The sequence below is a fragment of the Lethenteron reissneri genome, chromosome 15 (assembly GCF_015708825.2).
Source record: "Lethenteron reissneri isolate LAM-NWPU_2019-01 chromosome 15, ASM1570882v1, whole genome shotgun sequence".
Classification (NCBI taxonomy): domain Eukaryota; kingdom Metazoa; phylum Chordata; class Hyperoartia; order Petromyzontiformes; family Petromyzontidae; genus Lethenteron; species Lethenteron reissneri.
This window is the reverse complement of record NC_083793.1, coordinates 542,954-570,878: the sequence shown is the minus strand read 5'-3', so window position 1 is coordinate 570,878 and position 27,925 is coordinate 542,954. Positions and strand designations below refer to the sequence as shown.

General features: G+C 48.2%; 2 protein-coding genes across 2 annotated transcripts; both read left to right on the top strand.

Moving 5' to 3' along the window:
- Positions 1-94: 94 nt before the first annotated feature.
- Positions 95-7,558, top strand: EMC3 (ER membrane protein complex subunit 3). The gene is made up of 8 exons (XM_061551733.1): positions 95-292; positions 1,481-1,538; positions 2,265-2,358; positions 2,868-2,972; positions 3,190-3,271; positions 3,909-3,988; positions 4,797-4,879; positions 5,359-7,558. The coding sequence occupies exons 1-8, from the start codon at positions 138-140 to the stop codon at positions 5,485-5,487; spliced, it is 786 nt and encodes a 261-aa protein (XP_061407717.1). The 5' UTR covers positions 95-137; the 3' UTR covers positions 5,488-7,558.
- Positions 7,559-9,270: 1,712 nt separating this feature from the next.
- On the top strand, positions 9,271-27,823 carry LOC133342555 (transforming protein RhoA-like). The gene is made up of 5 exons (XM_061551732.1): positions 9,271-9,422; positions 14,697-14,854; positions 23,991-24,111; positions 25,484-25,614; positions 26,180-27,823. Exons 2-5 carry the CDS (start codon positions 14,699-14,701, stop codon positions 26,351-26,353), a joined length of 582 nt encoding a protein of 193 aa, XP_061407716.1. The 5' UTR covers positions 9,271-9,422; positions 14,697-14,698; the 3' UTR covers positions 26,354-27,823.
- Positions 27,824-27,925: the final 102 nt, after the last annotated feature.

Genomic DNA, 27,925 nt, shown 5'->3' with positions numbered 1-27,925 from the left:
GTGAACATGCGACTCCCTACGATATGTATCGTAGGGAATCGATTCCCCCGGCGTGTGTTGCGTAACGGCGGAATCGACACCGCGGTATCCGATACCTTGGAATCGACACCGTGGAATCGATTTCTGCCGGCGAAACTATGGCGGAGCCGGAGCTGCTGCTGGACTCGAACATCAGGGTGTGGGTGGTGCTGCCCATCGTGCTCATCACCTTCCTCGTGGGCATCATCCGCCACTACGTGTCGCACCTGCTGCACTCCGACAAGAAGGTAGAACTCGAGCAGGTCTCCGACAGGTGAGAGACGGGCGGCCCGTGGGGGTGGGTGGGGGCAGGGCGGCAGGGCGGTCAGGCAAGGCCGAGGCCGCGGGGAGGCCTAGTGGGAGTCGCCTCTTGTCCCCGGCGGGCGAGACTCGAGACGCCTGCGGTGTCCTGCAGTGTTGCTTATCTGTCGAGCTTTGAACGTGTCGCTAGATGTCTGATGTTAACTTTCGTTCTGTATTTGGCAATGTTGAATTCCCTGCGTTGGATTTTCCGAGGAGAGAAACGCACCTCAGGACTTGGTGTTGCTGAGAAGCAAGCGCTGTTACATTACACGACGTCTCACGTCTCGGGTTGGGTTCCTCCTTGATCATTCCCTATCCTTTTTTTTAAAGAGGTGTTTCAACGTTGCAATGCCCCCTCATAACCGTGTTCCTTGCTTTTTTGCACCTTTCACCTGCCATTGAAGTCACCCATTGTGATGCAGAGCGCGTTGGCCTCATTCCGAAGTTAATTTGAATTGCCCCTAACTTGTAGTGGTTTCAGAGCCTTAATAGCTGGACAACTGAAATACGCCATAATTACTGTTAACTCTCCTGTGATATAAACGGTGACCACGGATTAACTGAATGGAGTTGTCTTCTTCACACGTAGACTTTCGCGACCGCTTATGGAGTTGTCTCCTCGCTTCCACATAGCAACTTCACCCCAACCACCATCACATCCTTATTCCTGGCCTCGGACATATCCATTATCGACACATTTCTGATGTTGACTATCTGTAACGTAATAATACCTCCAACACCCTAATCCAAGTAATACCACTAACACTGTCCCTAATGCAAACCCTGTTCTTAATGATTAACTCTCCTCTCATTAGAATAGTTTGGTGGTATACTTGTCCTTCACTCTTTTCTATTCATGCCCTTAAAATAGTTAATCAATGATTGAGATCCATTATCTGTTTTATTACGTAGATGTAGGGAGAGAGTTAAGTAGGGATAGAGTTTTAATTAGCTGACAATAATACTGTTTCCTGAGTCCACTGAGTGTTTAATGTTTAACTTGTCCTCTTGACCTTCACAAGTCAACCACCTGCAACAATAAAACAGAGAAGATTATTACACAGCACTTGCCTAAAGAATTGTAAAAATAAGGCTGTTGGGCCTAGTTTATTGTGCTGATGGTGCCATATATTCATGTATTTTTGTGTTTTTCATCCAGTCAAGTCCTGTTACGAAGCAGAATACTCCGAGAGCATGGGAAGTACATCCCGCGGCAGGTAACGTGCACATGCCAGCCCATGCCGGATCCCACACTTGCACTCCTGCACGCACACTTGTGCACGTGCCTTTGTGGCACCGCAATACACAGGTGCGCGCGTACCTGCTTGTATCGGCAAGAGCACAAATGCACACTCGTGTACATGCAATATCCCAGTAAGTGGACGGTCAACATGTGGGACTCTGCCATCTGCATATACAGGTGTAGTACGAGAACAGTCTCATGTTTAGACTGTTGTTGCATGCATTATAATGCCTCGATTCTAACACTGTGTAAGTGCATCCAGGCTGAAAACGAATAAGAGTAATATGCCCAATAGGTGATTTTTAGACAGCACGAAGTGCAATTGTGACTGTAGGCTCATTTTCCTCAGCATGTAGTTCCCGTGCACCCTCGCTCAGGCAGGTGGCTCCCATTGCGTCGGAGAACCGAGCCCTCAGGCTACCCCTACAAAACTAATTTCGCACTTTGAGCTGGGCCAACCCCGGAACCAGTCGTGGCATCAGAGTCAACATGCAAACGAGACTCGTAAACACAGATTCCGCTCGCTAAGTTGAGTTTTCTGGCCATGTCCTGAAATGTAACTTGGCACCTGCATGCATGAGCACACACTCAGTATTATCAATGCTCATAGAACAAATGCACTTTGTAAAATAAAAATGCTTATGTTTTTGTTATTTCCTTTCAGCATTTAAAGCGCGTGAATGTCATGTCTTCCTTACAGTCGTTCATCAATCGCAAGCACTACTTCAATGACACCGAAACAGGCTTTTTTAAGAAAACCAAGAGGAAGACCATCCCTAAAAACCCGATGACAGGTATTCCGAGTGCTTTCTTACTCTGAGTGTTACACATTTTGTAATTTTATGATTTATGCTTAACACAACTCATGCATCATTCCCCAATAGCCGTCATTAACAAAAAAAAATTATATTTTGTATTCAAATGAGAGAATATCTTATTGGTATTGTCCCTTGTGTAGATATTGGTGTTGGTCATATATTTACTTATTAACCACTGATATGTACTTGACAACCCGACTGATTTAAGCAGGAGGCTGCCAATTGTTTTCACCGCATGCCGAATTTCAAAGACGATCATCCCGCATTGTAGATCTTTTTTATTAGTAAACACAGTCTTTTTAAATCGGCATGCAGTAAACGGATTTAAACATTGTCAGCCTACCACTTAAATTGGTAGGTTTGCAACGCATGCCGTATTTACACTTCCATTTTAAACAAAATAATACATGTGCCGCGCTATAAGTTACATGTAGCGTTGCGCATGGCTGTGCGCACGCGTAACCCACGGTATGTGTCTTGAGCAGACCCAAGCATGCTGACCGACATGATGAAGGGAAACTTCACGAACGTGTTGCCCATGATTGTCATCGGTGGCTGGATCAACTGGACCTTCTCCGGCTTCGTGACCAGTAAGGCCAGCACGACATCATTGGTATAACGAGCTGCGAGTACTGGAAATCGCACCAGTTAAAATAAGAAATATATAAACCCCACAACCTGCACAGTATGGGGTGGTCCTCATCCAGGAGTGAGCTGACAAAAACGGTGGCTGTCTAGTAATGGTGTATGTGTGTGTGAGCAATTGTGTGTGCTTGCACCCATGTGTACGTGTCTTCACTTCCTCAGCAAAGGTGCCCTTCCCGCTCACGCTTCGCTTCAAGCCCATGCTGCAGCGCGGAATTGAGTTGGTGTCGCTGGACGCGTCGTGGTAAGGAGTCCATCTCCGCGACTTCTTCGGTAGCCAGCTTCACACTCGCTGCACTGTACTACCCTTCTTCAGATCAGTAGCAGTCGCCCCATCTGAGGGTTGCTTTAAAATGTTTTTGGAAATGGTGGAAGAACGGAGACCAGTGATGAGACAGGTTGATGATGCAGCTATATCTGCAGTGAGCTTGCCAGTGTCTTACCTCCAGTAATTAGTTTTGCTTTAGACTGAATGCAGGCAAGCACAACTCTATCTGGTTGCACAATGCAGTCTAAAGATAATGGACCTCGAGCATCTTTTCACTATGCAACCCAAAACACAGATGTTGCAGACACATATGTGATCTGTGTACCTAGTCTGTGTGTTATGGGCTGTCTGGCCTAAATCTGTAGCTCCGTTAATAGGAAATAGACTAAGTTATAATGTAGTCATTGTGACACCCTGCACGTGACTGTGACATCACTCATATTAATTCTTCAAGTGCTCAGATGGAGTGCTTGCTCTTTCAAATGTTTGAGATGTGATGTAAGTTGCTTATCACGTTTAAAGCGTCCTGAGCTCTCCATGCGTAGAGGGCACTATAAAAAACAAATCATTGTCATTGTTAACACGATGGCGTATTGCGCTGGGCTGTGTGCAGGGTGAGCTCAGCGTCGTGGTACTTCCTGAACGTGTTTGGGCTGCGCAGCATGTACTCCCTCATCCTGGGACAGGACAACGGTACGCTGCCACCGTTTTCACGCACGACACGCGCACGCCAGTAAGCCAGAACGTCGCTCTTATAGCGCCACACGGTGGCAGCCAACAGCACTATTCAATGAACGCACACGGCAGAACATTAACCCTGATATAAACACAGACACAGCATGCAACAAACAGGACAGCTCTCACTAAACCCAGGACACAACACTCACTTAACACAGCAGCTACAAAATACAGGAGGCTGCATTCGTCAAGCATTTTGCCATGTATAATGTTGGTGTGTATTATTGGTATGCCTTTTGGCGTCCTTTGGTCTAACACCGTTTGAGACGAGGCTCAAAAGAAAGCTGTCTCTGGTGTGGACCAATCAGTTTCAAAGACAATGCATATTATCAGTGTTTTTTGTTTGCATTTTGACCACATGTATTGTGGTTAATGCAGACATGATTCCTTGTAAAAGGTTTCAGTTTGGTGTTTTAACAACTTAACACCTATTTTGTTGCCAGAAAAAAGGTGAAAAACCTATTCTCATATTGGTACGATGTTGGTGTAAATAATATCGGTGTATGTTATGTTATTTTTGTATATGATGTTCTTTAATTAGGTTAGTGCTGTGATGGTGTTGTACTAAATTATGATGGTGTGTGTGATAGTGAAGCGCATCATTGGTGTGTAATGGTAATGTTTACGGTGACGTTTGTGTGGATGATCTTCATATAATGATAGTGCTGTGATGATGGTGATGTATATCAATGGTGTGTACGATGATACTGACATGTGTGATGGTCTTGATACTGACATGTATGATGATGGTCTTGTTGTGCAGCTGCTGACCAGGCCCGGATCATGCAGGAGCAGATGTCTGGTGCTGCCATGGCTATGCCCCCTGACCCCAACAAGGCATTCAAGGTCTTATTGCTGTTGTTACATTCTCTCAATCAAAATAGGTTCAAACGTTGTTGTGAAATACCATGTATGAACACAGAGAGCCTGCAATGACAAGATCATGGGTTAATTTTCTTGCAGCAATATTAACCCAGTTGTCCAAGTGGAGGGAGGAGGGTTATTGTATCAGCCTAGTCACCGTTGCACTAAAATCTCGTTTAAATTTGGCTGCTCATTTATTCAAGAATATGTAAGGCCTTTTTAAGGCATTACTTCATTTTTGTGTTGTCATCTTCCAGGACTCGTGTAATAGTAACACTGTGTAGCAATGGCCTAGCCCCTAGAGCAAGACGATTCTTATCCATGTCACATACCTGTTTGGGCGATGGGCACACGGGACGATTCTGTCGTTGGCACGCTGGAGCTCCCGGGCCACAGCCTCCATGTGGCGCACACGGCGCAAGTCCCTCGCGCTGATTGCCGTCGCGTGCCATCGCTCGCAGGCCGAGTGGGAGGCCCTGGAGATCACGGAGCACAAGTGGGTGCTGGAGACTGTGGAGGAGGAGCTCATGGCCAAGGACCTGGTGCTGGACGGACTCTTCAGTGAAGAGCGAGAGCCCGTCATGTTCTGAGACTCGTCCTGCACGCACACCCTCCCGCAGAGCACAAACTTTCCATACTCGACATTCTGGCTGGGCTACACCATGGGTGGTGACTCTAAAAAGGTTAATTAGTTTTATTTATTCTACATCAATAAATGCCCGCTTTTCCTGTGGAATTACACGTGAACAGCAGATGTTAAAATAGGTTATTCTGCTGCTGTGTTCTGATGGTACTTTGCCATGAGTTGTAGGGACACGCAAGTGTTTTTTTTTAAGATCGCGCTTCATAAAGTCTTTGCAGAAAGTTCCAAATGTTTTTTTTCACATTCGTGGTTTTTTAGTGCTACTCTGTCTTGATATCGTTTCTCATGCAAGTAATGGTTAGTGAGATGAATGCAGCTTTATTTATGTAGGTGTGTTTGTGACCTTTCATGAAGTAATCTACTCTGCGTTGTCTGGCGTATGGAATGCGGCCTTGTAGAAATTACCAGCAAATGAGTGAAGGTGTCCAGATGTCCCCCCCAACACGGGCCATTTGGCCTGATAGTGATGGGTCCCTGTGTGCGTTGATCTTGATGTCAATCTGGTAACAGCCAAATTATCGCGTCGGTTATATTGCCCATTCGACCCTGATTGAACGGCCAATGGACAAGGCAGTGCTCGTTGAGAGAAATTGCATGGCTTCGCTCGTACAGTTGAGTTGATCACAGTAGAAGCTTGTATAGTTCTTTAAGATTAATGATGTAAATTGATGTCTCTTTCTTTGGCTCATTGTACTTATTGATGGATCGCATGATGGAGTAGTGTGGGTCTGTCTACCTCTCATGTGGGTGGCCTAGAAGAATTTCCCAATTGCCCGTCAAAGAGGAAGGCCTTTCACCTGCGTGTTGTCAAACACTCCCAGCACCAGTTAGCAAATCTTTATTTTTAAGAGATTAATACCTAATATCTGTGCAAACTATGCCAACTTTTTCTTCAGATTTTATTGTTGAGCCACCACAATGCAAAATATTTCCAAGATGAGTTGGTTGTTTGCCTTGCCTCTGAAGGTCCATTTCTTGAAACATTCGTCATTTGCTGCCAGTAAATGCACACCTTTAACCTTGCGACTTTGCGATTGAGTTGTTTGATCACTAAAAAAATGACTCCTAGAGGGGTCTTTCCTGTAGAGCGGTGATGCATATAAAAAAAAATCAGTCTTGTATACTCCTTGAGGCTTTCCCAGTTAACAATTTCAACTGGTCTTGGTTTTTAATCTATGGCATTTTCATTTGTGTGTATGATAGTCTTGAGTTGAGTAATTTTAGACTGAGAGATGTGCAAGACAGCTTGTTTGTTTCAAGGACGGTGTGGAGAACACGATGATGGAGGTGTACAGATGTAGAACATACAATAATTTAAAACATGTGCAAGACTAGAATAAAAAAAATAGTAACGTAATATTGTTGCATGGTATAGTGATAACATGGGCATCGAGATGCGCTAATTGGCAAGGTGATGCATCACAAGGATGAAGTGATGAGCAAATGTAAACAAAGACGTGCAAATGGTCAACAAAAAACACTGACAAGGGGTTAAGCCAGTTACAAAATATTTTGCGGTGTTAAACGAGGAATGATCAAAAGCATGACTTATGTAAAATCTACACAAGCAGAACAAGCTTGGTACAACACCGTTTGAGAAGCCACTAGAAATTCAGCTCAGTGTAAACCCAACGATGCGTTCCCACTGGAGTGATTGTGTGAGAGGGCTGCGATTGTGAACTTGGTAATGCAAGAGGCTTAGCTATGAAGTCTCGTTCCGATTTCCCTGAAGAATGCGTGAAAGGTGCATGACTTAAGAGGCGTAGATTGTAAAGAACCTTGCACTAGTAAGAGCTATTGCCAAGACAACACCGTGAATTATTTTGCAACGCAGTTCTCCGCCCCAGCCGGGCCGGTGGTGGGCAGACGTGTTTCTAAATACGAACTGTGGCGCTCGGGTGGTGTGCGAGCTGGGATCCAGACTGCCGGCTGCCTTGTGCCTGACCCCTCGCCCGAGATGGAAGTGTGCATTCTGAGATGACTAATGAAAAGTTACGTAAATAAATATGACTGCTGTGTAGGGAGTCCTGTATGTGCATGTACAACCCCTTTTGTCAACGCACTGCTGGCTGGGGGCCTCCCCAAGCCATGCAGGGTATTGGTCACACTCCACAGTGAGTTGGTGGGAGTGAGAAACGTGGAAGTCGATAGAAGCACAGTTTTACAGCGGGTGGAGCGGCAGTCGCCCATCCAAGCACGATCCAGGACCATATCCCTGCTCACCACCTGAGATGTGACGGGGCGGGTGCACTCGGGGTGAATCGGTCACGGGCATTGTTGTCTTCATGTCACCACAATCTTTGTGCTGCCCGTCTCGCAAGATTATCGTGTCGGGAAGTGGCCGTAGTAGACCTTGACTGCATGTTTCTCGAGCTACACTTTCCCAACACGCTCCGTCGTACTTATTGTGAATATCTCGCATGCAGACAACCAGGAGCTTGACGATGTCCCACCTCAGGCGATCTGTCACAATTCGGGTTTGCGTTACCATTCAAGACTCGATCCTTTTTAACGCTGAATAATGTAGCTCTTATGGATGCATGGGTCACGTGGACCAATCACAACATTTATTAAAACCGATTATTAACACGATTTGTGGGTAGCTTGTGAGCATTCAGATGTAACTCTATAAACTTGTATAAAGTGATGCATCATTCCCACGACGACGCGACACGTGGCCACAGCGCTGCGTGGATTGTGCGTGGCCGATGCGAATAGCTGCTGTTGAGGTTCAACTGGAGTTGCGATGATTGCAATTCGGTAGATTGGCGCCGTGGGAGACGCGTGGCTCGCAGCAAGACGCGGCTGCGGAGTTTGTATATTCTCTCTGCATGGGGGTCTCTTCTGTTTCCCGCCTTCGCTAAACACCGTCACTGGTATTGGACAACCTCGTCTGCTGAACATTCAGCTCGCAATGTGTCAATTGGGAGCACAGTGCAGACATACCGCCCTCTTGTGGAAGCTTTGCAGGATGAGGCTCAGTGAGGCATTTTCAAGTGAGCGTCACGACGGCGGCGGCAGATGAAAGGAAATTCCTCTTCAGCCGAGACACCGTTTGATTCCTGGGATACGCTTTTTTGCTATGTAGATTGTATAAACCCTTACTTAAACATTCTAACTCAGAGCTAGATAGAACAACTATCAAGCGAGTTATAGTTCTACCATCTGGCACGTACGTGTGGTGGCCTTAAGACGACTCGCTTCACGGCGCTGTAAGCAGAGCCGTCCCTTGGGGACAGCGAGCGGGACGACCACCCCGGGCCCCGCGCTTTGGGGGGCCCCGCGCTTTGGGGGGCCCCGCGCTTTGGGGGGCCCCGCGCTTTGGGGGGCCCCGCGCTTTGGGGGGCCCCGCGCTTTGGGGGGCCCCGCGCTTCGACGTCACGGTTTAGTTCAAGGTGTTGGGGGGGGGGGGCACAGTGGGATATGCGCCGGGGCCCGCACCCCCTATCGATGGCCCTGGCTGTGGGCCACTGCGGGCTGCCGGAGATGCGGAAGCGTCTTCGACGTTCGAGCAGCAGCAGCAGCGCCGCGATTGGTGCCCCCTGCGCGTGGCCGGTCGCGCCTGCGAGGCGCAGCGGTCGCACATCCGGGCACCCGGCCCGCACATCCGGGCACCCGGCCCGGATGTGCGAGGCGGGGCGCGAGGGCGGGGCCGGCGCGCGAGTCTGGGGGAGGGGTGACGTCACAGGTACCCGCCCCCCTCGCGCCTCCCCCCCCCTACCCCGCCCCGCCTCCCCCGTTCCACCTTCCCCCCGCCCCGCGCGCAGGAAGTATCGGCGCGCGTGGCACTGTGGGTAGTAGTTGCGAGTGCGGCTGGGTGTGGCTGCTGCTGCTGCTGTGCCGACTGCGACGACTCCGAGCACCGCGCGCACGACGAGAGCGGTGAGCGGGGGGGGGGGGGGGGGGGGTGAGGGGGGGTGAGAGCCCCCCCCCCGCGCCCTGCACACACCGGGGGAGAGTGGGGGCTGGGGGGGCCCCGCTCCCTTCCCGCGGGCCCCCCACTCGGCGGCCCCGCTGTGTGCGGCGCCGCGCATGCGCAGTGGGGTTCTTTTTAATGTCCGGAGACTTCACTTCCCTGTGCGCGGGGTGACCGGGTGACGCGGGGTGAGCGTATGGGGTGACGCGTGGGGGGGGGGGGGGTAACGCGGGGTGACGCGTGGGGGGGGGGGGGTAACGCGTGGGGGGGGTGACGCGTGGGGGGGGGTAACTCGTGAGGGGGGGGGGGGTAACGCGTGGGGGGGGGGGGTAACCCGGGGTGACGCGTGGGGGGGGGGGTCACGCGTGGGGGGGGGGGTAACGCGTGGGGGGGGGGGTAACGCGTGGGGGGGGGTAACGCGTGGGGGGGGGGGTAACTCGGGGTGACGCGTGGGGGGGGGGGGTAACGCGTGGGGGGGGGGGGTAACGCGTGGGGGGGGGGTAACGCGTGGGGGGGGTAACGTGTGGTGGGGGTAACTTGGTGACCGGGTAACGCAGGTTTCGGGTAACGCAGGCTTCGGGGGTAACTTTAGGTTACCGGTTAACATGGGGTGCGGAGTGAGGGTAACAATGTTATGGGTAACAAGATTAAGGGTCATCTGGGGTAAGGTAACCTTGGGTAATCGGTATTATGGAGTGACTGTAAGGGGTGACGAGGTAACGTAAGGAACTGGGTAACGTGGTGTGAGAGGTAGCATGATGCGAGCTGTGGTGCGATACGAGGGTAACCTTGAGATAATGGCTGCCTTTGTGAGGGGTAACCTGGAGTGGTGCTACTGATGAGACTGCTGTGTTGAGTGAGATCGCTAGCAGGTTACCAGGAGTTAAAGTGGCGGGTGAGCTGGTCTAAAGTAAACTTGGGTGACGTCACTTGGAGTACGGTGACCCATTGCGAGTGGTAACCTTGAGTGAGTTATCCTAGGGTGGGATTACCTAATAAGGAGGAGCCCTGTGGTGGGGTAACCTCGGCTGGGATATGTGGTCAAGACTCGCCAGGGATGAGTGGTAACCTAGCGAGAGGGTGACACTGGGTGAGTTTACCTCGAGCTGGGGGGGGGGTAACCTACGAAAAAGTAGCACGCGCTACACAACGTGTGGCGGGTAACCAGGGGGGTTAACCTGTAACTCGGGGGGGGGGGGTTACCCGGTGTGTGGCGGGTAACGAGGTGAGGCTGGCGTGAGTCGGACCTCTGAGGTGACGTGTGGGGGGTGGGGGGGGGCTGCTGGGACCCGCTCAGGGGGAGGGGAGGCAAACAAAGGCCGGGCGAGCAGTTGATGTGGAAATGTCAGCGATGAATAATTGATACAGCGCACGCCTCCCTCCCCCTCTCTCTCGTGTGGCGGTGCCCGCACTGCCCTGCCGCAGCTACACTCACTGCTGCCACCATACTGCTACAGCTGCTGCCACCACACTGCTACAGCTGCTGCCACCATACTGCTACAGCTGCTGCCACCATACTGCTACAGCTGCTGCCACCATACTGCTACAGCTGCTGCCACCATACTGCTACAGCTGCTGCCACCATACTGCTACAGCTGCTGCCACCATACTGCTACAGCTGCTGCCACCATACTGCTACAGCTGCTGCCACCATACTGCTACAGCTGCTGCCACTACACTCCTAATGATAAAGTTGCAAGTACAGGACGATAGCTATACTTGATACGACAGCAACACTGACCCAGCTATACTACTACAGCGACGCTACTCTGCTTCAGTAATATAACTCCGAGCATAGTACAAGTACTTCACCTAGAGCTTACATGTGCACCACAGCTATTGTGCAACTGCTTCAACTAAACTATTACAGCTACACTACTGCGACAGCTACGTAGCTTCTGCTACGCTGCTGTTCCAACGACGTTAATCAAATATCTAAATGACGGGAAGACCCATCGTAATAGAATAATACTGTAGTGCTGGCTGGATAACGATACGTTTCAATCCACACACGGAAACCTGTAAAAAGCACACAGCCTTTGTGCATGATGCAAAACATCAGCATGTTTGTATTTTTTGGCCACTTAGGCCAATATAAAATGACATTGACACAGAGATGGACAACCGTAGACCAATTTCGTCCTTATCATGTCTCATCACCAAATGTTTTGATGGTGGCCTAAGACAAGGGGACAACAATGCACTTCTTCAGGAAATGCTGATGGTTGTTGGATAATGCACAAAGGCTGCGTTTTTACACATTTCTGCTTGTTGTTGACAGCTGCATTTCAACAACAGTTGCACGACTGCTTGTAGATTGCTGTACCATGATAATACACGAGGACCCTACTCTGCAGTGGTTGTCACGTGGGGAGACTGGCCCTTACCATAGACATGTGGAATTTCTAAGTGATTTATACAGTGAAGTTGTAACTTAAGACTTTGTAACACTCCTACTGCACTGTAAGGTTAGACCTCCACTTCAATGTTAATAGCCCTGCTGACCCTGCCATGAAAACATGTTTGTCAGAATTGGGGTTTGAGTCTGAGCAGCAAATAGTGTGGTGATGAGATGTACACGACTGTATATTTAGATTTTATTTTCATTTATTTTCAAATGCGCCTTTTCCCCCTTGAAATGTTGAATGCCGCTTGTGTTATTAAAGTGTGCGACCCAGTAAAGCAGTATCTCCACAGGGCTGAGGTTTTATTACAACACACAGAGAGAGCTCTTGTATCCATCTTAACAACCGCTGCGGCTTGGGCTCATTTCCTGCTCCATTGTAATGGGTGGCCATGCACCCTCGAATAATTTATCAGTTCCATCGCCACGTTAATGTAATTATGATAATGTCATTCTGATAGACACTCACATGGTGTGTTTCTACAAGCAGAAAGTCACCATGCACCTTCCGATTCGGAATGGAATTAATGTTTTGTCAATTGGTGTACTGTTGTGTGACAGCCAGTATTTCTTTTAGCACAAGTGTTCTCCATAACCGCTTTGTCATAAATGTTTATTGATATTCAATTACAAGAATGTTGCAAGCCGAAAAGTGCAATTTATTTACTTTAATGTAACTACATAATAGATTAATTAAATGTGGAAGAGAAACGTAATTGGTATAAGAGTTGTATTGCTTGAAGTATTGCTCGTGGGAGCAGGCAGTGTGCTGCCGTGACCTCGCTTCTCTGATGGCTCCTCCGTGTGTTGTAACGCGGAGACGGCCCACGCTGCTCCGTGTGTGTTGTCATGTAGCCACGGTGCGCTCGTTTTTGGAGGAGAATCGTGGCCACCTGTGAGTCTCAGGGTCTCCTCCGTAGCGGTGTACAGGCTTTCAGGTTGCAACAGCACCTCATCGCAGCGTTCCTACACAACTAGAAAGCACGACGTTTGGATCGCAAGTAAAGACGGTCGCTTGCGTTGCGATTGAAACGTCGCGATCTATTATTTTGTCTACCTACGTGACTTTACCGAAAGAACCAAAGAGTATGGATTCCTGCAGTCACGAAAGCTTTAAATCAAGATAGAAAGCTATTGTTTTTCAACGTGCACGCTTACCGACTCACTAATTGTACGAGTCATTCTTCTGCGAGTGATATAACTTTGTGGATGTGGGTAGCCTTGGTGAGAATTGTATCTTGTCTGATTCATCTTCTGATTTGTATGTTGTTGCTTTTTACATGCAGCGACAGTTTAGCTGCCATAAACATACATGGATAAATTATTATTGATCGGGTCGTATGTTGTGATTCAAGCAACCGATGAAAGTTAACTTCAGGAACGTATTTAAAAAGGCTCAAAGGCTGAGCTCAAAATAAATATGAGTTAAAACAAGTAATCTGCAACAAGTTTGCTGAACGAGAGAAAATCATTGTTGGAGAAGACAATAGGAAACACAAGAGTTGTAATTATTAAAGGCGGCAGACCAGCATAGAAACGATGCATGAAAGAGGCCAGCCAGAGTGGTTTGCAGTACTTTTAAAAATGTAATTTGAAACTGAAAAGCATCTTACCTGTTTGTCGAAAGAGGTAACGTGTTCAATTGGTTCACATTACTTCCTGTTACATGCCTCAGAGACATGGACACCGAGATAGACAATGCAGCATAAACTTAAAAGTATTTAGGAAAAGCACCAATATGCTTGCTAAGTAATTGCAACGATGCACAGACAGAGGAGCACATGGATTCAAGAAGAGGCAGCATCCTGACTTGAGAAGAGTAAGTGGGCTTGGGCAGGATCAATCGCTGGATGGGTCGATGGGCCTTCAACGAGATTGGTAACGGAACGACAGCCGAGGGAGGGGATATACCCGAGGATGACTGTCGTGGCGATGAGATCGACTGACATGCAGGAGTGATGTGAATTTATACATCACAGATCCGTGAGGGATGGTGGTGACATTGGGAGGCCTTAATCTAGCAGGAAATGACTGCTATTTGCTTTATTTTTTTCATGACATCGTGTTGTATGTGATGTTGTATTTGTTATTTCTATAATGGATTTGTTATGTTCGTTGAAATTCATTTTTTATTTTGTTGCATTTATTATGTGTTGGTTAAACCCTGCACTCACATCAACAGCAGCCCCGGAGTGTTCTCCAGCCCGTATTTTCCTTTACCAGCTGCCAATTCCACGCCCTCGGCTAACTGCACGCTTTAGCGTGATGTCATTTGGCCTCCCTTGTCTGGAAATAGAACCTGCCCTCCCAGGGCGGCCATAGAGAGAAGATTTCCAGAACTCCTAAGCAGGTGTGAGCGCACCACCCCAATGAGCCTCCATGACCCCTCCGGACGCTCGGGGGTTGCGTAAAGATGGCTTCCTGAGACTGTGCCGTGGTTTCGTCTTTCCCACGTCTACACAGGACCCCACTTATTGGAGTGGCAGCTCTGCAAATGGCTCGTAGAATGTATCCATTCTGAGGGGTGGATTTAACGGTTCTCACCTAGTTCAGTAATATTTGAAACTGCGATTTTATTCCATCCTGTATTGTTTGTAAAATTGATGGACAGACTTATAACAAAACACTGACTGCACCATTGGCAAAATTCCCAATTCTCAAACCGACTCCTTTATGTTACTGTAATTCTGAAAGCTCACCTTGTCGCTCCTGCCAGGTGTCCACTACCACTGGGCCTCATGACAGACAGGTAGTGCTCCTCTCTTTAACGTGGGTGACGGCGAGCGGGCGTGTACTGCAACATTGCTGATGTGCTTGCTGGGCGTGCGTGCTGCAGGGATGGCTGCCATCCGTAAGAAGCTGGTGATCGTGGGCGATGGCGCGTGCGGGAAGACATGCCTGCTCATCGTCTTCAGCAAGGACCAGTTCCCTGAGGTGTACGTGCCCACCGTCTTTGAGAACTACGTGGCCGATATCGAGGTGGACGGCAAGCAGGTAGAGTGCTGGCTGAGCGGGCGTGCATGCGCGTGTGTGTGTGTGACCCCGTGTTGTGTGCGTGACCGAGGACGTGGGCTCACCGTGGGATCACACTGGCTGTATGGCGTATAATGAACCACACTCCGACCTTTCACACTTTGATGGAATTGTCATGATTTGTGGTCATGATTCCACTGAAGGATCCTCTTTTTTTGTCTTGCTTTTACATGCTTTTTTTGTTCTGTAATGTCTTGTTCTGTCTCATTAGTTTAATTAATCTAAATGTAGTGTTTGTATGTCATGTCTTTACGTCAATTTTTTATTTCTTTTTGCACACAAGGTATTTAAAAATAGTACTCATTGCATCCGTGACCTTATAATAATGTAACGGATTCTTACTCGTTCATATGGAGCCAGGTCCGTGTGTCAGCAAACACTGTAGACAATGTCTGTACCAAAATACACTGGAAATGTCTGTTTCCTAGCCTCTTCTGAGCCCTGCACAGGGATACCATCCATGTAGTCTGGCTTATGAGGTGATGTTGAGTGTCGTTTCCTTGCCTGCATGGGTTTTCTCTCGGTGTTCCTATCCAATTTCCTCCCGCGTACAAACATGTATAACATGGGATTGGCTAAACATTCCAAGAACGGACCTCGCAAACAAAGTGTTATGGCTCGCTAAATATGGATACATATATATAGCGTAGACATGTGCATTCAGTACTGAAAATTCCTAAGCATCTCAAAGTACTAGATTATTATTCACAAGAAAACTAAGCTCATAAAGGCAGAGAGGGATAAAGGGAAAAAGAAAAACGAGCAATAACATTTGGGACAATGCAGTGGAAGAAAACAATGGTGAATGTTTGGCCACTCACAACTGGGGCACGACAGAAGCTGAAGGACAAAATGTTGGTGATGCATCTCCGATGGGTCTTAGGGAGCGACTCGCTCCTTTGATGTAACTGCTACACAGCAGGCTCCCGAGGGCCCTTGTGCTGCCAAGGTCTCCCTGCAGCGGGCACCGGGAGAGGCCCAGCGTGCCGCGGTATCACCCCAGCAGGCTCCTGGGGAAGTCTCGCACGGCCTCGACGTATTCGGGCTGTCCCAGGAGAAACCCCACGCAAGTGGAGAATGGTGGCAGGGGCAGGAGAGGGTCAGGAGGCAGAAGGGAAAACAGGGCTGATGCAAGGGGAACAAATAAGACCAAGAAACAAAGCTTTAAAGATTGGAACAATTGAATGGGAAAAAAGGGATCAATATAGCTATTTTAGTGAAATTGCATTCTAGATATTCAAAATACGGTACATTTGATTGTGCTCTGTTCTTTAACCTTGAAAGATCAAGTTATGAGAAGTAGTTTTATAGGCAATGTATGGGAATAAGACGCTGTTACCTTAGCACGTTCCTAATCATGGAGGTTGTATGCGGTACACAATTTTTTTCATCCACATTGTTGCAGTTAAGAGGGTTTGGGCCTTATCGCACACAAAGACAAATACCTTCTTCATTTGAAACATGGGGAATTGTACTATAAATATTCGTGCAAGTGCATCAGCCGTGAAGGCTGAGTAACAGCAAGATGCCGGGTGCGTGCACTGGGCAGTCAATACAGCCAGCCCAGTGTTCCGCGAGGGTTGGGAAAACCAGCGCCTCCTGCTGGTGCCGAATAACCAGATGGGCCCCACCATAGGCAGGTGGAGATTTCATTCCTGGATAACCAGCACCACCCATGCATCATCACCAGCACCAGAATGCGCCAACATGTTTGCGTTGCAGTTGTAGCATTGGTGTGATAGTGATTTACTGCTGCAAACGACTAGATAGTTGTCAATGTATAAATGAGTCGTGTCAATGTCTTCCTGCTGAAATTAGCAATGGGGCAGCACTCATCTCACAAGCATTGAACATTCCACATTGTTACCGTGGGATTCATCTCTCTGTAAGACGACCACGGACTTTACAAAGTTGTATCAATCATAATAGGCTGAGTTGACTCCCATGGTTTGAGCTTCCTAGTATGAGTCGAGCACTCTGACCACATTGCCTCTTGGCTGTATACTTAATACATTTTTAAGTTAATAAAAATGTAATAAACTGTTCTACCAGCTACACAAGTCGGTGTTTAACTGCAGATTATGCCAAAATAATCTGATACCAATGAAGTGACATCCATTCAGAATATATGAAATTCACTGTTTCACACCCTTATATACTGTACTAGCTTTACTACCCGGCATTGCTGGATTCTTGTCTTGGATTAATACACGGCCTATGCGGAGGGTGGGGGTGGGATGCGTGACGTCAGCAGGCACACTGCGTGACGCTGCCGCATGTGGGTGACATCACAGATGTGACGTCACCGCTCAATTGCCGTGCAAAATATATCCATTATTGTGCCACCCCCCCCCCCCCCCCCCCCCCCCAAAATACAAAAGTCTAGTTTTAGACTTTTTGCATTGTGTACAGTCTGGAAGCTACCCACATGCCAAATTTCAAGTTTGTTGCATGTCGGGAAGTATGCTAAACATTTTGAACAGACACACATTCACAACTTTGCCTTTTATATACATAGATGGCTTGTTATTAATGACTTTAGTGACATGACGTCTGCGATACTGAATCCTGCAGACTCTGGCGGGTAATGCCTGCTTGGGCCACACCCCTAAGTCGAGGTCTTATTCAAAGAAGTTAAACTTAGTGTTTAAATTGTCGTGGCAAAACAGGTGCTTTTATTCAGCTAGCCCCTCCATTTGGTCAAATGCACTCCCTGTCTCTGCAACTCCATTCCAAGTCATACCCGAAAATGCTCGCAAAATTAAATATTTGTAAGCAAATTTTAGACATTTCTTTGAGTTGGCTTAATTTTGAGCTGGATTGGTTAGGAAATGGCGTTGAGTTTTGTTATCATTGTTATCATAAGGCAGCCTGCCTTATTCTGCTTTCAGAGCTCTTTATAACAGCTAATTGTATTGTATACAGTGTTTGCAGGTAGTAGATCCACGTAACTATTACTACACCAACTACCAAATGTCCTCTTGCATGTATGTCATCGTACAGTAGTTGCGTGCGCTCACGTAGATGAACAGTGTCATTGCACGTTGCTGTACGGCAACATTGCCCAGGTTGCACATAGGAGATGTTCTAGTACGTTGTCGCGATGGTGTGACTTTATCACCTCCATATTTGTGGTCTTCCTGCAGAAAGACACTAAGGTCACGTATATCTGGGTTGTCTAAAAAAACTATAATATGTTTATATTTTCAGCTGCAGGTAATCTGTAATGTCAGCAATTTATTGTGGCTTCACATGAACCTTATGGCGGGACCCCAGGCTCCCATAAGCCCCCGGCTCTGGCATATACTGCATTGCGACGTCATTTTATGTCTGTTGAAGGCGAACGATGCGGCAATCTATTCCTCTCGACGAGCTCTACACGATGCACTAATCAAAGTTTCAAAGTTTTGTTTATGATTACGGCAATTTTGGCAAAGATGGGTACTTGGTGAAGAACGAGAGGATTCATTTCTGGTGGGTCGTGGTGTTTATGTGCGCAGTGAGACAGTCAACAAAAATAAATTCATTAATTACGATTTTGACTTACGTTTATTCGGGACCCCGGGTCCCGCCATAAGCTTCACATGAGTCGGCAATTCACAGATATTCTATTTAAATTGTAGGATTATAACTGCATAACAATATATCAGTCTTTCATCCAGGGAGCCCTCACTTAATCTCAAGATTAATTTTCACAAGGGTCCTGGCAAGATTTTGCAATGTGTAATCCCTGTGGTCCATAATTGGGATGTTCAGTCAGTCAGTTCCATTTCTGAATGAGTGTATTTGCAAGTGTGAGGAAATATGAGTATCGCAAGAAAATGCACGCATGCACGGACTCTGCAGACAATTCAACAAACCTACTTGCACTGGAATTCACCAATTCCAAGTCCTGAAGGAGGAGGGGTGTCACGCACGCGATGAATTCCACGCCCTCCGCCCCCACGCCCCCGGAGAGCTGCTGGGTCATGGCAGTGTTGCCACACCCGGCACACTCGGGCTCCTACCGGATTCACTGTTCAAAGCCATCGAGGTTGTTCCTGGTTAAATATGTTTTATTCTTGTAACTTTCATGATAATATTATACTACACCTTCCTCCTGTTGTCACTCTCTTCTATCGCCTTCCTTTCCTTATACATGAACTCTACGATACGATTACATTACAGTGTTGATTATATAGCATTTACATATAAACATCTCAAAAGCTCACGAAAATAAATCTTGTCAAAGCCCTTATTGACCCTTCCAGCATGCTCGCCAGCATTCTTTTCCAATGCTCATACAATCGCCCAGGTCCGCACAATCTGGGGAATACCAAGTCGAGCGACATGCACACTTGTGGCTCTATTCATCCATGCTTTTGTTCTGGTTTCTCTTCTCCCTGTTGTCAGTGACCGCTTCCTATCCTGACTGCCTCTTCATTACTTCTCTCTGAATTTTATGCTCAGTGAATCGCATTGGAGGGGAGTTGCTTGCGTTTCCGCAAAGAGTCAGATGAAGGACCCTACTCAGTCTCATTGTTGGTATTAATATGCACACTTCTCTCGTTAAATCACCACCACTCCCAGGTGACACCACCGCCGTCAGACCACGAGTTTCGTCTGAAAAATTGGGATTCCCTCATGATTTGGTATCGATTCATATAGTTAGTATGAGCAGGAGTGGCGGTGATTTGGTTAGGAAAATTTTTCTTTGAGCACTAAAGCGAGAACTGGTTTCCCAAGCTCTCACTATCACTTCCACCCTAATCCGCCCACCCCCTCTCCACGGAGAGACATGTCATGGTGCACTTGGGAGTGGTGCTGGTTGGGGAGTGGTGCTGGTTGGGGACTGGTGCTGGTTGGTGAGTGGTGCTGGTTGGTGAGTGGTGCTGGTTGGTGAGTGGTGCTGGTTGGTGAGTGGTGCTGGTTGGTGAGTGGTGCTGGTTGGTGAGTGGTGCTGGTTGGTGAGTGGTGCTGGTTGGTGAGTGGTGCTGGTTGGGGAGTGGTGCTGGTTGGGGAGTGGTGCTGGTTGGGGAGTGGTGCTGGTTGGTGAGTGGTGCTGGTTGGTGAGTGGTGCTGGTTGGTGAGTGGTGCTGGTTGGTGAGTGGTGCTGGTTGGTGAGTGGTGCTGGTTGGTGAGTGGTGCTGGTTGGGGAGTGGTGCTGGTTGGGGAGTGGTGCTGGTTGGTGAGTGGTGCTGGTTGGTGAGTGGTGATGGTTGGTGAGTGGTGATGGTTGGTGAGTGGTGCTGGTTGGGGAGTGGTGCTGGTTGGTGAGTGGTGCTGGTTGGTGAGTGGTGCTGGTTGGGGAGTGGTGCTGGTTGGGGAGTGGTGCTGGTTGGGGAGTGGTGCTGGTTGGTGAGTGGTGCTGGTTGGTGAGTGGTGCTGGTTGGGGAGTGGTGCTGGTTGGTGAGTGGTGCTGGTTGGTGAGTGGTGCTGGTTGGGGAGTGGTGCTGGTTGGGGAGTGGTGCTGGTTGGGGAGTGGTGCTGGTTGGGGAGTGGTGCTGGTTGGGGAGTGGTGCTGGTTGGTGAGTGGTGCTGGTTGGTGAGTGGTGCTGGTTGGTGAGTGGTGCTGGTTGGTGAGTGGTGCTGGTTGGTGAGTGGTGCTGGTTGGTGAGTGGTGCTGGTTGGTGAGTGGTGCTGTTTGTGCTGTGGTCTACAAGCAGGAAGTGTCCAGTGTGGATGTTCCAGTGTCTTGACTAGTTGACATACTGGAGATGATAGCGACATGTGTGCACTCGGGCGTGTGGATGGTACCATCTCCTGGATCCGAGTGAGGCCCACAGTATGATGACATCCCATTCATTGTTACACGTAATCGTCATACCTGGCATAATGGATGGGGGTTATTGGGGGAATATGCTTGTCATGGCTAGGGAACTACTTCTAACGTTAGTGCCAACATCTCTCTTTGTGACCCAGTGCATACATGCTGTGATCCATTAATGTGTACGATATTAGCTCACGAGAGGGCACTGAAGCATAAAAAGCACTTAAGTTCCTGTAGAGTAAGCAGCAGCTTCTTTTACTTGAAATGTGAATTGTTTCCGTAAGAATCTATGGTTTTCAGTTCACATTCTTAGTTTGTGATTGTTTTACATCAAGTCTGCATGACAATAGCTAACAAGAATACATTTTGGAATTGTTACGCTGAATTCCAGCTTTGTATGTAATCGTGGTACTTTGTGGGTGTTTTGTGGCATGACTTACAGCAGAAGTATAAAAATGTGAAATGTATCAATCCGACTTTATTGTTACATTCACTATATAGCGAGTTGTCGTTGCAGTTTGTGAAAACTATGTAAAGCACTAAAACGAATGGACAAATGACCAAAACAGTACAAATTAGACCGTAGGAACAAAGCAATTAGAATCGATGACTGAGTCTCAATTATGACAATTCATGAGCTCGTACAGGGGCCGGCAAGTTGTCGCTACGGTCGCTGCGGAGGCTGTTGGTGTGGCGTTGACGGTGCTCCGTCTGCTGCTGCTGTTGTTATTATGAGAACATATTGAAAACACCTCCCTCTGTCGTCCTTAATGCTGCCTTGTGAAACAGCCTTTAGGCAGGGTCAGTACTGATGGCAGTGAAGTATTTTTCACCCCTCCGCTTGTGCATAACTGCCAATGCATTTCCCTTCAGATAATTCATTGCCTTGTCGTGTAGTTGCACCCAAATAAATTGTGTGTGATTGTATTGTGCTTGTTGCCCATTATGTCACGTTTAATCATGTGGATTTGGTTACCTCGAAGCGCATTGAATTCTTCGTACACTCTCAGTCTGTTTTTGTTTATATTTTATCGTTTTTATTTCTGCACTGAATGTACCCAGACATTGCACCCTTTGGATCTATCATGGGGACTGAGAACCTTTGCTTGTGCAATTCTCTTCATTTCAAAGGCCAAGATTTGTCCCATTTCCGATTCCCTACGGGATTTACTCCAAGGGATTGCCTCAAATTCCACGACAAAATTGTGGCGAAGTGGGCACCACCCTTAAGTTCGCCATTATTCACGTCCAAAGACAAAGATTCCCCGTATCGCCTTTAACAAATGTTGGGGCAAGTACTGTTAGCGAGTAGCACCAGTAAAGGCCACCACGGCAAACGAGGGGGTGTGGGTGGCCAGCACCATGCCCAGCTCTCTTCGTGTCCCTCAGAGCGATGTTTATACATCACACAAGGTACTCATTTGAGGCTGAGTCGACCTAGTGGAGAACTGGTTCAGATATTCGTCACCGGTGTTTGCCGTGAAATCACGTCGTCAGGTTCGTAGTGTAGAACAATAACCGCTACGCTACCGCTCCCCATACAAAGAAAAAGATCCCTGTATCACCTTAACAGGCTAAGGGCGCAAGCACCTATGAAGGCCGACACAGCACACGTGGGGGTGGGTGGCCAGCACCACTCCCGACCGTCTTTGTCTCCCCAGTGGTGATGTTTACACACCACACCAGGTACTCATTTGAGGCTGAGTCGGCCTAGGGGAGGGCTATAACCAGTTCAGATAATTGTCACTGGCGTTGGCCTTGAGTGGGAATCGAAATCAGGTTGTCGGGTTCATAGCGGTCCCATAGTGGTACACACGCAGAGACACGCACACAGCCACGCACACAGCCACGCACACAGCCACGCACACAAACACTCACACAGCCACGCACACAGCCACGCACACAGCCACGCACACAAACACTCACACAGCCACACACACAAACTCACACAGCCACGCACACAGCCACGCACACAAACACGCACACAAACACTCACACAGCCACACACACAAACACTCACACAGCCACACACACAGCCACGCACACAGCCACGCACACAAACACTCACACAGCCACACACACAGCCACGCACACAGCCACGCACACAGCCACGCACACAGCCACACACACAAACACTCGCACAAACACTCGCACAAACACTCGCACAAACACTCGCACAAACACTCGCACAAACACTCACACAAACACTCACACGTGCCCAAACCCACAAATGCACACGTGCAAAATCGCATACAAATACTCTCCCAACACAGACTTAGAAAAGATCCCCCACATAGACCTTTAACAGATTGTTAGTGAGCACCTAATAAGGCCGGCATGGCAACACGATAGATACATACAAAACATTCTCTCTCGGACACGCACACATGAAGACATTGTGCAAAGTAACACACTTGAACAGTTGCATACATACCCTCACACACTCGCACAAATAAATAGCACACACAATCACACTCGCATATAAAAAATCATGAACATAAATATACAACAGCATCTTAAACAGGACTTCGACAAGCTTCAAATTAACGCCCTAAAACTGTTCCTCGACGCTATGAATACCAAAGTTATATTATTCTCTTAAACCTGTCTCACCACCTTTGAAAATTGTGAATCTGGACTTTCACTGTATCAAGCAGGTTGACAGCTTTAAACATCGAGGCATTTATCCTGGACTCATCTGTCTTTCAAGACCCACATCGACCATATGGCCAGCAAGATAAAAATCTAAATTGGATTCTGAGACAGAAACAAATGCTGTATGTCACCTCGGCTCCATGTGAATACAGCTGAAGCCACCATCCTGCCCATGTTTGATTATTGTGACGCCATCTATTGCCTACCGTCTTAATCTACCTGTATTCTAGATGGAACTTTAAATGTGCTACTTAATCCATCCTCTTCGTGATGGCTATTTAAAGATGTAACTATTCTTTGTATTCATTGGTCTACGCTAGTGATGCTTAACATTACTGTTCATTATAACAGGCAGAAGCCACGTCCTGTCTGTGACAACATTGTTTGTGTGTATATCGTGGCAAAATGGATTGCATGCTGCAGCATTGATTAGTGGTATTTGAACCTCCTGTGAGCCTTTGGTCAACTCGGCGTGGTGTGCGAACATCAGCATGGGGTTAAAAAAAGATGGCCGAGAGTGGCGTTGGCATTGCCACCGCTGCGTCATCATGTGCAGCACTTGCTGCTGTAATCCGCAATGCTTTACAGGGGGTTTCTCTTCATGTGTCCTTTGTGAGTGATCCTTCGTGAGTGCCTGTATTCATGTTTTGTATCTTTGTGTGTGCGTTTCCATTTATCTGTGCGTGTGTGCAGGTGGAGCTGGCCTTGTGGGACACAGCTGGGCAGGAGGACTACGACCGGCTGAGGCCTCTTTCTTATCCAGACACCGACGTCATCCTCATGTGCTTCTCTATCGACAGTCCCGACAGCCTGGGTACCAATCTCCTTCCCCCTCACAGTGGCCGTGTAGTGAGAGTCCAGCGCATAGCTTCACACGTACACAACAACAGCAACCGCCGTCCTTCACTAAATGACGGTGACGTCGCCACAGGACTTGTGCCACGCTAGGTGCCACATGAAATGTCAAAGGCTCGCTGGCAGGAGGTCACTGAGCAGACCCAGGTACCATGGGTTGACTGACAGATGTCTGGCAGATGAACCAACTGTGCTCCCCCACTGTGCCAACTTGCTGCGTTTTAGCCGCCTGGCGCTCCGCTCGTTGCTATGAACGTTGCTCCTCTGGGCTCCATTGTTACTGGAAGGCCTCAACTACCAAGTAGCATCCTTCGTGAGCCTCCTACACAGTTCCGTCACATGCATTGTTTTCCAGGCCATGTGTTCACAACACATTGTGCTCATAACAGTTATCGCCATGGCGTGTAGTGTCATCAGAAAACCCAATCTTATTCTTGTGTAGTTGTGTGTATTTCTCTCCCACTTGATAAGAAAACCCATCTTACAAATATTCCTGCTCTATGGAGTACCCCAGATGTTTGATCTCTCTACACAGTCCCTTAGACCACTGTTGCCTTGCTGTATATTCTTTCACTCATTCTCTCTGTCACCCTACTATTTACTGGATATGCCCTCCCTGTTATATATATCTTGGCTGTGCCACAGTATTTTCAAATTGATAAGCAGACAGACTGAAAATTAAAACAAGATAGTTAACATTTAACCACAGAGACACCCAGACACGAATGTAAGACAGTTAAATAAACAGACACACAGACATTCAATTGAACACGGGAGACAGACACGCAAATCCTAATGAAACCATGAAATAGACAGGAACAGACGGCTGTCCTAACAATTACCTTTTAATTATCGCAGCTGGGTTGGGCAGAATTTGGTAATAAAAACAAAAGTATATTGTCGTGTAAAAACAGTGCCGAGCACTGTCCTAGGATACTGTCCTAGGTTGGTGAAACAGGAGGCTGCTATTTCCTTTGTAGGGATCCTGAAGGGAAGATTATTTATCAAATGTATGATCGTGCACTTGTCCAGTCAAGGATAAGTGGGCTGAGAGCACGAGTGCCCGACACTTGGCCAGCTGGTATATCCATGCGTGGTTGACCATGATTTTTGGAGTCATCTCGGCAGCACTGCCATCGTGCTTGGATATCGATGTGAGCATTCGTTATGGCACCTTTATTATGCTCTTCTTGTCCACGTGTTCATATCCTTAAATGCTTTGAAAATGTTGCCAAAGGCTCTTTCTCACAATCTCTGAAGAGGAAACGCGTTGCGTCGTGCGCCGTTTTCCTCACGCGCGTTTTTCTCATGGACGTAATTTCTGCGCTCAGAAAACATCCCCGAGAAGTGGACCCCGGAGGTGAAGCACTTCTGCCCCAACGTGCCCATCATCCTGGTGGGCAACAAGCGTGACCTGCGGCACGACGACGCCACCCGCCGTGAGCTCGCCAAGATGAAGCAGGTGAGGTGGGGCTCCACGTGGTGCGCTGCCTCAACGGGTCCCGGTGCCCTGGCAGCACCCTGAGCTGGCACGGCTCGAAGTTGGCTTGGTTAAAATAGTGGGCTTTCTTGCATTACTGGTAATCGCATGCAAAAAACCGCTCAAGTTCCGGTTAGGTTAGAATATTGGTGCACGTATAATAGTAATGTCTCGTAGCATTAAGCTTGGGTTATAGTTGGAAGTGCTCCACGAAATCAGGTAAGAAGTTCAATCGCTGTCATCTACTATACAAGTACCATTCTGGAGGAAGTCAACAACAGTGGCTGTGTGGGCTACATTCTCACCATGAGAATGTGGAAATTCCTCCAGACGCTCACGGCCAGAATTGGGAATGCGCACCCCCCCCCCCCCCCCCCCATTGCTTGTATGTATGTGTTTTGAACTTCTTTCGCACCGTGCCAACATAGCCAACCGTAATAATCGTGTTAAGAGAGGGTTGCTTTGACTCGGTAATGAGTGTGATGAGCGAGTGGGCAGTGCCCCCACCACCCCGCTCACCCCCACCGTGGTCATCGTCGTTGCACAGGAACCGGTGAGGACCGAGGAGGCGCGTGACATGGCCAACAAGATCGGTGCCTTCGGCTACATGGAGTGCTCGGCCAAGAACAAGGAGGGCGTGCGCGAGGTGTTTGAGCTGGCGACGCGCGCCGCGCTGCAGGTCCGCACGCGCAAGAAGAAGTCGGGCTGCCGACTGCTCTAGTCTCAGCGGCTCCCCGTGCGCCGCGAGGGGCACGGCTCACGGGACCCGGCCTCGTGACAACGCGGCAGAATCCGGCTACCTTTTGAGAGTTTCCCCGGACGCAACGGTGGACTCGATTAACCGCATTTGTTTGGGGAACGGGCGACCCTTTGCGGATGATTGATTGTCAAAGTAATTGGACGTTAACCGGATCGCATTGAGCGCTATTAATACAAACTAATTCTGTCAAGCCAGTTTTGGACAGGAGATGATTTGGCGGTGAGGAAGGAGGGGGAGGAGGGTGTTGCGGTGAGATGGGAGAGTGCAGGGCTTCGGAATAAATTGATCAAATGTGAGTGGGCCCCAACCTCGCAATAGAAATAAGTTCACCAGTGCACATGCCAGCAGCATTGTTTGAGACTGATTGAAGTGCGGTTAATCGAGTCGACTTTGTATAAATTAATCCCAATGAATTGTTACCGATTGAAAATGAACAATTATTATAGGGGATCAGTAGGGATTCTGCTAGGTTTCATGAGATCTCCCTTTGCTGAGTTTGGTGTCCCTTGTTTATGAAGCACAGATCTCTGGCCCTATTGCCTTCCTGTTTTAAGTGCAGCCAGGCTGTGGTGCTCCCCACTAGGTGTGTTTAGAAGCCTTTGTGCCTGCGCACTGTGGTGTAAAACCTCAGGTTAGTCCTCTCATAAGCATATCCACAATGTTCGTTTTGAATCCACGGCGTAACTAAGATTGATTGGACGTGATTGGGACACAGTGCGAGCGCGGCAGCTTGCTCTGTCGTCGCGGACATCGCGAGCGCGGCAGGTGATTGCGCTTGAGCGGCGTTTCCGAAGGCCTTCCCGCTGGCGTGCTGCTGCTGCACACTGTGTGGTGGGGCTATACTTGTGACATGACTAATGGGTGGGCTGTCGCTCCATCGTGATTCCCCAGCACTGTGGCCGTGTTTGTCCCGTGCGTTTGGCAGCCAGAATCTCACACCAGTGCGTTTTGAAGTGATGTCCGTCTGTTGCTACTGTTGTTACGTGCACCTGCCAAAGCCAGAACACAATACAAGAGGTTGCCTTCTCAGCACGTTGAGCATTTGTATTTTAGATTGCGAAGTCTTTTGGAAACTAAAAAAAATGTCGAATGATGATTTTGTAATTGTCTAAGGTACTGTGACCACCTCTGCGTCTGGTTTATTAAGTCGTGCTGTGGCTCATTGGGCACTCCCGGTGTAATTGTTGGGAAAAGGGATCGGTGTTTGGTTTAACTAATTTTGTTCTCCCCAATTAAGCCAATTTTGTCAATCAGGCAGCAGTGGCTCAATGCACACAATTCTAACTCGTGTGAGGTAGCACGTTAGATTACTTAGTTAAATTCACATAGGTGATTCTGTTTATTGTTATTATTATCTGTTAAAGTAATTCCAGACTGAAATGTTCTGCTTCGTGTACCATGGTCTGTTTTGGAATAAAGAATATGCTGTTGTATGTGGTGAAGTGGCCCTTGCAGAGCGAGCGTGCGGTGGGGAGCGGTGGTCTAGCGGTTAGCGCACTACACTACGAACCCGGCAGGGACTCGTTAGATTCT

Bases quoted from the DNA above. Each gene is read 5' to 3' on its own strand.
- LOC133342555 (XM_061551732.1), top strand. From the start codon at position 14,699: ATGGCTGCCATCCGTAAGAAGCTGGTGATCGTGGGCGATGGCGCGTGC. The intron at 24,112-25,483 runs GTACCAATCTCC...TTCTGCGCTCAG, and splicing joins CGACAGTCCCGACAGCCTGG to AAAACATCCCCGAGAAGTGG. The intron at 25,615-26,179 runs GTGAGGTGGGGC...GTCGTTGCACAG, and splicing joins AGCTCGCCAAGATGAAGCAG to GAACCGGTGAGGACCGAGGA.
- EMC3 (XM_061551733.1), top strand. From the start codon at position 138: ATGGCGGAGCCGGAGCTGCTGCTGGACTCGAACATCAGGGTGTGGGTG. The intron at 2,359-2,867 runs GTATTCCGAGTG...TGTCTTGAGCAG, and splicing joins CCCTAAAAACCCGATGACAG to ACCCAAGCATGCTGACCGAC. The intron at 2,973-3,189 runs GTAAGGCCAGCA...TCACTTCCTCAG, and splicing joins CTTCTCCGGCTTCGTGACCA to CAAAGGTGCCCTTCCCGCTC.